The 9,127-nt window shown below is 43.8% G+C and overlaps 1 protein-coding gene and 1 pseudogene across 1 annotated transcript; both read left to right on the forward strand.

Annotated features, from left to right (window-relative positions):
* The window catches only part of LOC123175199 (BTB/POZ and MATH domain-containing protein 3-like), an 11,693-nt pseudogene extending 5,050 nt beyond the window's left edge, over positions 1-6,643 (forward strand).
* Positions 6,252-8,794, forward strand: LOC123175198 (MDIS1-interacting receptor like kinase 1-like). Its single transcript, XM_044590171.1, has 5 exons — positions 6,252-6,576; positions 6,669-7,339; positions 7,439-7,799; positions 8,530-8,584; positions 8,642-8,794. Exons 2-5 carry the CDS (start codon positions 6,679-6,681, stop codon positions 8,792-8,794), a joined length of 1,230 nt encoding a protein of 409 aa, XP_044446106.1. The 5' UTR covers positions 6,252-6,576; positions 6,669-6,678.
* The last annotated feature ends 333 nt before the right edge of the window (positions 8,795-9,127 follow it).

Raw genomic sequence — 9,127 nt, forward strand, 5'->3', positions numbered from 1 at the left:
ATGTAACTGAAATTTCGTAAGTGCTGTATATATGGGGTGAGCCTTTAGTACCGGTTGGAGCCACCAACCGGTACTAAAGGCCTACTTTGGCCAGGCAAAGAGGCGGGAAGAGCAGGCCTTTAGTACCGGTTGGTGGTTCCAACCGGTACTAAAGGGGGGGCCTTTAGTACCGGTTGGAGCCACCAACCGGTACTAAAGGCCTTGCGCTGCCACCCCAAAGTTTAGTCCCACCTCGCCCGGCGAAGGGCAGCCGCACTGGTTTATAAACCCAACCGCGGCTACCTTTTCGAACTCCTATATATAGCAGGCTTCTGGGCCTAATTAATTAGGGCACGCTGCCCTGTGGGTCTGCTGGCCCTCCTGGGCCTGCATTTGCACACCCTAGGTCTGGTAGACCCACAGGGCAGTGTGCCAACAAATTTGCTATATAGTTTTTTCTTTTCTGCATTACTTATTTTCTTTTATTTATTTTTGAGTAGTTTTTATATAGTTTTTTTCTTTTCTGCATTATTTATTTTCTTCTATTTATTTTTGAGTAATTTTTTTGTATGGTTTTTTTATTTTCTGCATTATTTATTTTTGTATAGTCCGAAACCCTGATACTCGGAAAGAGTTTGTCCAATTTGTACACGAAGTGCGTCCAGTTTTTGCCGTGACCCTCTCTACTCTTTCGTGCACGCTATGCCGGTGATATGATGATACCATGCCAAGTTTCAACATTTTCAGGATTCATTTTGTAGTGATTTTCAATTTCACGGTCATTTAGCTCTCTAAACAATTAGGTAAATGACCGAAAAACAACAAATGATGTCAGAATATGTTTGAAATTGATGACGCCGCTTTAAATGCTGCATACTGAACACAAAAGAAGTCCGGAGTTTAAATAAGTTATTAAAAATAAAAAAGAGGTGCAATGCTGGTTAATTTGCTTCAAGCCATTCGGAATAGTGTAGACTGCACTGCACATAGCTCAATGCAATCTATGCTATTCCGCAAGGCTTGAAGCTAATCAACATGTAGGTGAGCATTGCAACTCTTCGTCATTGTCTGTGCACTCACGGCTTATAAACCGCTCATACTGCCTCTCTCTTGGCGAAGATCACAAGATAGTTTGGTTAAATTGCATTACTTGTAAGTCCAGTTAACATGGATGCTTATGATGCAAGAGCAACAACAAAAGTGAAAATTTGGCACAAATAGGTAGTTGTGTAACTAAAATAGGTAGGAGGAGAGATAGCTCTTATGTCACAAAAAAGAAGTTGTATCAAACCTTTTATGTCGGATCTAGAACAAACCAATCGGTATCGCCATCATACAGCCCAACCGTGGCTCGTGATGCATATATATGCATATCAAATGCACGGTTGGACGTATGATGGCGAATCCGAATGATTTGTATTCAGTCGATGAAGTGGTAGATGTATGCAGTCGATGAACTGGTAGATGTATGTAGTCGATGAACTGAAAGACTTATGCAGGAAAGGCGAGAGGTGGGCTAGCTATATATAGGGTCGTCTGGCTCACAAAGTGATTGTGGTAGTTTCGATCCAACGACTCACATGAGCTAGGAAGAAACACACTCTTGATCCAACGACTCGCAAGAGCTAGAAAGAAACACACGATCCGTGTGATTCTTCCTGATTGGTGGGATGCACATTAGTACCCACTCCGGACTCCGAAACTCTGATACCCGGAAAGAGTTTGTCCAGTTTGTACACGAAGTGCGTCCAGTTTTTGCCGTGACCCTCTCTACTCTTTCGCGCATGCTATGCGAGTGATATGATGATACCATGCCAAGTTTCAACATTTTCAGGATTCATTTTGTAGTGATTTTCAATTTCACGGTCATTTAGCTCTCTAAACAATTAGGTAAATTACCGAAAAACAACAAATGATGTCAGAACATGTTGGAAATTGATGACGTCGATTTAAATGCTGCATACTGAACACAAAAGAAGTCCGGAGTTTAAATAAGTTATTAAAAATAAAAAAGAGGTGCAATGCTGGTTAATTTGCTTCAAGCCATTCGGAATAGTGTAGACTGCACTGCACATAGCTCAGTGCAATCTATGCTATTCCGCAAGGCTTGAAGCTAATCAACATGTAGGTGAGCATTGCAACTCTTCATCATTGTTTGTGCACTCACGGCTTATAAACCGCTCATACTGCCTCTCTCTTGGCGAGGTGGGACTAAAAACAGCTTGCCATAACCTCATTAGTACCGGTTCGTGGTAAGAACCGGCACTAAATGGTGATGGTGGGGCCATAGCCTGACCGCAGGCTGATGCAGCCTCTTTAGCACCGGTTCGTGGCATGAACCGGTACTAAAGGTTCGCCACGAACCGGTACTATTGATCGCCGCCACGAACCGGCACTAATGTACACATTAGTGCCGGCTCTAATTCAAACCGGCACTAATGTGCTTCACGTTTGACCATTTTTCTACTAGTGTCAGTTGGCGCGGCAATCTAGTCTAGTTGCACACACATTGATGTTTAGTTGGCAGGACACTAGTTGCACACATATACTCAGTTGGTGCGGCAATGTAGTCTAGTTGCACACACATTAATGTTTAGTTGGCAGGACAATTGGCACACACATATACTCAGTTGGCGCGGCAATCTAGTCTAGTTGCACACACATTGATGTTTAGTTGGCAGGAAGACTAGTTCGTCGAAACATCCCCATGCAGGATCTACTTTTGAAGAGCACATCGCGAGGGTTTCAATGGTGAAAACGGATCTGAATTTCGACATGTCGTTTAGAAGATATGTCTTTTATAATTTTGAAAACCAAAAAATAATGCACAAGGGGCGGATATGAGGAACATTAATACAGTGGCATACAGATATCCATCACGTGAGAAGAGACCATATATGACAGGGACTAGACGTGTTGCCTTTTTCTGAACCAGGCGACAGGCGCTTACTTTTTTTAGCCGGCCGCTTACGAGCGCTAATGAGCCGCCGGCCGCCAGCTAGACGCGCCCAAAAAAAAATTTAAATAAATAACAATTGGGCAAGACGCGTGGCCGCGCTCTGCGTATAAATAAATAACCCGACTGGCCCGGCACAGCTGAGTAAATCATCTTTGTTATCTCAAAAAACAAATCTACTACATGAACGAGTGTTATAAGAACTAACTATCAGGCGCTACAGATCTCAAGAAATTTTTTTACAGATCTCAAACATTGATTTGAATTTTCAAATGTGATTTCTTTCTGATTGTTTATTTACTGGTTTTACTTTTCTTCTTTGTTTTAAATAGAAGTTTTTAAAAATTGTTAGCGTTTTGAAATAAATGTTTGGCATTTAAAAATTTCAACAATTGTTCATTTTCTTCAAACATACTGTTCCCATTTCAAAAATTGTTCATGTTTATAAAAATGTTCAAGAATCAAATAATCACGTTTTATAAAAAAAATTCAAGAATCGAGGCTTTCGGCCACCCAGGATGCTAGCCTCCTTGGCGGACTTACCGATGGACGGGGAAGCCCCTCGTGGCTACCGATAGAGAAGTTCGTCACATAAAACCACTCTTCCCACAAGACCTCCGCCGTTTTGGTGAAGGGGCCATCGGGCCAGATCACGGGGAAGTGTTTTTTTTACTTCCACGGAAGGCATAGTCGTGTCTTTCTGAAAAGGAAAAAAAATCTTCAACGAGAATTACATATTTACTTCTCGTGGAGTCACATATTTGCTTTCTAGAGATACAAGGTCGTGCTTCTCGGGAAAGGAAAAACACTTTTTTTTACTTTCACGATAGACACATATTACTTTTTGTGAAGGCCCGGATTTGCATCCGTGAGATGCACGGTCATGCCTCACGGAAAGAAAAAAAATATTTTTTTCCGCGAGAGGCATAAATTTATTTCTTGTGAAGGCACGGATTTACTTCAACGAGAGGCAAGGTCGGCCTCCCGGAAAGAAAAAAATATTTTTTTTCGCGAGAGGCACAAATTTATTTCTCGTGAAGGCACGGATTTACTTCGATGAGAGGCGCGGTCGTGCCTCCCGGAAAGAAAAAAACGCATTTTCTTCTCTTCCTTCCACGAGAGGTAAATACTTAACTTATTTCTTGTGGAGACACGGATCTTCCGTGAATGGCACAGTCGTGCTCCTCGGAAAGAAAAAACATGCTTCCGATTCAATTTTTTTGTCTGGTTTTCTCCGTGAAAAAACGTCATCAAAACTTATCAACATGAGATCTACTCCCTCCGTTCGGAATTACTTGTCATGGAAATGGATGTATCTAGACGTATTTTAGTTCTAGATACATCCATTTTCGAGACAAGTAATTCCAAACGGAGAGGTAATTTGGAAGATCTTGACGTGGGAAATCCAATGATAAAAATGATTTAAAATTTAGACGCACGGTTTTGATAGATAAAACGTTCTACGAATCTAGAAAAAAAAAGAAACTCCAGCTTGCAACAACCAACGTACATGTAATATTTGTCGCAATCTGGAAAGATTAAAGAGAGCTTTGCACAGCGTACTTTATAATTACTGATTTCGGCTGTCTCTGTCTGTGCCTACGTCGACGTGGTGGGAATACACGCGTCCTTCTGCCGCACATTAGCCGGGGATTCGCCGATCGCGACTGGCTCCCAAAACCCTATTCTATCTGCAGTACTGCCCCCGACGTGTGTGGCTGACATATGGGCTCAGTTGCAATCTGGCCCACACATCAGTGACCCAAAACCGTACACGGTCGGTGAAGCGCGCACTACACCATCAATGCACAACCTATTTAGACTTGCCCGGCCCGGATGGTCATGGCTGACATATGGGCTTACTTGCAATCTGGCCCACATATCAGTGACCCAAAACCGTACATATGGGCTCACTTGCAATCTGGCCCACATATCAGTGACCCAAAACCGTACACGGTCGGTGAATCACGAACTACACCATTAATGCACAACCTATTTAGACTTGCCCGGCCCGGATGGTCACGGTACACTACACCATCCATTACCACCCTGATTGATTGACTAGCTATACTAGTGATAGTATACTCTTTGCAAGCGGCAACGGAACGGCAGTGGCCTCTGATCTGGAGTTCCGAACCGAGGTACAAATACTCTTTTTTTTTACACGAAATCATATTTTGGTGTACATGTAATCCCTCTCGTTCATATATTTGTCTTGGGGATGTCCCTTTTATATGTACTAAAATACTACTCCATTTTTTCCTAGTTTATTAGTGCGTACTACTCCCTCCGTTCCTAAATACTTATCTTTTTAGACATTTCAAATGACTACTACATACGAATGTATGTAGACATATTTTAGAGTGTAGATTCATTCATTTTACTCCGTATGTAGTCACTTGTTGAAATGCCTAGAAAGACGAGTATTTAGAAACGGAGGAAGTACTTTTTTAGAAAAATATCGAACAATGCAAACTTTGACCAACTATATAAAGAAATTATTTGCATATATACAATTAAGCTTATATTGTGTGAAAATATATGTCTTAGGAAGTGTCTACTAATTGTATTTAATAGATTCTACTAGTACTCCCTTTGTTTTATATTAAGTGTGGCTGATTTGTCGGAGAGAGTAGATGTGGATAGTTTACACATAGTGTGGCTTTCACACAAAAGCCAGTACACCCATGGAGTACTTTGGTACCTACCCTAATCATCAAAATCTAAAAAAAAACTGTCGAAATATTTGACTTTAATAAGCTCTAAAGAAAAATGGGGTCCACTGGTCAGCCCCTACATGGGTCTCCTTTTGTTTGTGGCCATCTCCTATCTGGACTGGACATGGAATGGATCCCCACTGCCACCTCCAACGCCGCCGCCGCCGCCAACGGCCGTCCTTCCAAATCTCCACCCATACATCCATGGTCTGTCGGCGGGAGGCATTCCCGATTTGGAGCCAGAGAGGCGGGAGACGCCCGCCGTCGCTGTGGTTGCGCAAGCGAGAGGAGGGTGAAGTGTTGTTGACCCGTCGTGGGAGGCGGCCGCAGCATGACGGCCGGACGGCACCACGAATTCCGCGGGTCGACCTTCCAAAGCCAAACCCCTCACCGCTTGGAGCCCCCGTGCCACATACTGCGGCCTTCTTCTCCAACTCCGTCCGCCTTCATCTCCACCGCCGGTGATCCACAGTCAAATTCCTTTCCTTCACACGTTCGCCTACGGTCCCTCTACTTTTCCCCTCAACTAATTTGATGCCCCCTCTCTGCTCCCTCCCTGTTCCAAGCCCTGACTAAATTGAACAGCTTCCTCTCTACTCTACAGCAGCAGGTGAGATTCAGCTTCTGAATGTTATCATGTATTTGCACTAGTAGCTGAATCCTAGTAGAATGTCTTGCTGCAGACATAAGAGTGACAGTAGGTGCAGGCTACAGCAAGTTTACCATCATTTCAATCATTTCATTTTTGAAGAACCATGCTGAAAGCCCGAAATACATTGTACACACTGAAAATTACCAAGGTCTCGTTGTCTCTCACTCAAAGCTTGAAGCAAGTTCCTCAACTATTTCAAAAGGCCCAAACATTCTTCAGATTTGCTGACCTTTCTAGTGGCTGTCAACTTTTGGCTTTCAAACTCAAAATAGGTGTACAAAGATGCATCCATCTCTATCTCTCATACTTAAAATACGTGTGCAGGTTCAGCACCTTTGAAGCCAACCTCTTCCCCCGCTACGTGGCTGCTGAAAATGGCTGGATCACGGCTGCTCCGGCGCACCAGCCGCCCTGTGGAGATGATGTCCATTGTGCTCAATGATCAAGGCATAGTTGACAGCCTTACTGAAAATAATCAGAGAAGCATGTGGGCTAGCAGAAGGATTGGGGAAGACGAACAACTCTACCTAGTCCACATTCAGGGCATTGCTGGCATCGGTCTCCCGACCACGCTGGTCGTCAAGAAGTTCCAGAACTCGGACGGAATAGTGGACGGTAATCTGGAGAACCGCTGCAAGTCGGAGATGATCCTTTTAGCCAGCATCCGTCACGACAACATCGTCAATGTCCTACACTTCATCCAGAGGGAAAATGCAATCATGCTCGTTTACACGTACCAGGTGAACGGCAGCCTGGACCAGTGGCTGCATCGGCGGGAGGAGGGCGACCTGCCGCTGAGCTGGCCGCAGAGGAAGGCCATCGCCATTGGCGTGGCCCAAGGGCTCTGCCACTTACACCACGGATGCAATAGACCGATTGTCCACCACAACATCACCTCTATCAACATCCTGCTCGATCAGAATTTCAAGGCCGTGATAGCCAGTTTTGGTGCTGCCCAGATGAACATGGCCGGGCTCGACCAACCATTGCCTATCGTGGGGACTTTGTTTGGTAACTTTGGGTATGCAGCTCCAGGTACGGTGAGGGTTCGGTTCATGTACTGACTTTTTTTTAATTCCATCTTACAACTAGTGTGGTTATTTACTAACTAGTCATATAAATGATTAATTGCAGAATATGGGAGGGCCGCAAGCCAGCTGACGGAGAAGGTAGACACTTACAGCTTTGGTGTGGTGCTGCTGGAGCTCGTCACAGGGCGGGTGGCCAATGGGGTGGATGGTCAGTTGGCCATATGGGCTCGTGACAACTGCAGTGAGCTGATGGCAAAGAAGCTGGAATGGTTCGAGATTGCTGTGGACAAGGGCATCCCAGATCAAGCACGGTACATGGAGGAGATGGCGAGCGTATTCAGACTGGGTGTGGATTGCACTGTCGATGATCCGCAGCAAAGGCCGTCCATGCAGCTGGCTCTCAAACGACTCCACCACGGCTGTGGGCGTGGCCGATTCGGTGGCCTTCTCACCTGCTATAACCTGTAAGGCCGCCGGCTAAGCCAAGTGCCGTAGTTACTTTAAAAAAAGGAAAAAGTAAAGGCCTTCCCTACTGTTCACGTGAAAATGAAACAAAATGGATACCCCTGGTTGCAATGAGCACCTTTATTTCAAAATGTTGCCTTCTCTCGTAATAGTGTTTGTTCTTGCTTTTATCTGTGCATGCATATTTTGAGAACAGGAAGATTTTCATAATGCTACAGAAACACTGTTTATTATGTTCCTGACTGCTTCACACATGCGAAGTAACACCTTATGTTGGATCTACAATAATGTTAGGCTTTGGAGTGCTTGCTCATTTGGAACTTGCAAAATTAATTTCCTTCGTTACAGAATATTGAGTTAAGTTGGCAGCAGAACATTAAATGTTTCTGGAAACAAAATCTTCAATTCTTAGGAAGTATTGCCGCTGTAAGTATTTGCGGTAGAGCCAATTTATGAACTTCTTGGGCACCTGATGGGAAAGAACAAATGCAGAACACGACTATTTAACAAATGCAGAACAGCTGATAGTCTGTAGTACTGAATGTAACCTCCCCCTATGAGTAGATGTGTATATACTATATACTGATTACGAATTGCAGTTTAGTTTGTATGGTGGGTCTATGAAAGATTTTGTTGTTTGTGTCTGCTTGAATATAAATAATTTAGCTGTTGTGTCAATCTCCATTTTTTTTCATGAATTGTATCGGGCGCATACTTTATTTTTTCCAGATACATCACCAGTAAGGATGTTATCCAAGTGAAAAAAGGTAAAGTGGCATGTGAGGTCCGCTCAGCTGATTAACTGATATTGACAGAGCTTATGTTCTGTGGTACTTTGAAGTGTATGCTACTCCAGATCAGATGGTGGCTCTGCTTTCTTTTTGCTTGGCAAGAAAAGCTTCAGGATGCCCCAAAGCCAAGGGAGGAGCTTGACCTGCTCTTCTACCAGTTGCAAGGGACAGGGCAAACAAATGGTTGCGAACTTCCCGCCTGAATGCAAGGTACTAACATACTAGCACTCGACCATCTTAAATTTGATGCTATAACGATAATACTATATCTTCAAAAGCCTAACGCTGAATTTCTGAAACTTGTTGTTCGGCCATTGGCGACAACAAATCTGGATCCATGTGGAGTCATTTTTTTTAGGAGAAAAACCATTAAAGAAGACTGAACCTTAGCTAACAACAGTCAGAGCACATGTTCTCCTAGCTAACAACAGTAGATACTACATGGGGCCTCTTGTGATGTCCCCAGGAAGCACTACAAGATTCACCTGGAACTCATTCCACACAAATAATAAGAGACCTAGCATCTCTAGTTTTAA

This window comes from Triticum aestivum, unplaced genomic scaffold (assembly GCF_018294505.1).
Source record: "Triticum aestivum cultivar Chinese Spring unplaced genomic scaffold, IWGSC CS RefSeq v2.1 scaffold49757, whole genome shotgun sequence".
Lineage (NCBI taxonomy): Eukaryota > Viridiplantae > Streptophyta > Magnoliopsida > Poales > Poaceae > Triticum > Triticum aestivum.

Excerpts from the sequence above, each read along its gene's own strand:
- LOC123175198 (XM_044590171.1), top strand. The coding sequence starts at position 6,679 with ATGGCTGGATCACGGCTGCTCCGGCGCACCAGCCGCCCTGTGGAGATG. Across the intron at positions 7,340-7,438 it reads CTTTGGGTATGCAGCTCCAG|AATATGGGAGGGCCGCAAGC; the intron begins GTACGGTGAGGG and ends GATTAATTGCAG. Across the intron at positions 7,800-8,529 it reads CTTCTCACCTGCTATAACCT|ATACATCACCAGTAAGGATG; the intron begins GTAAGGCCGCCG and ends TATTTTTTCCAG.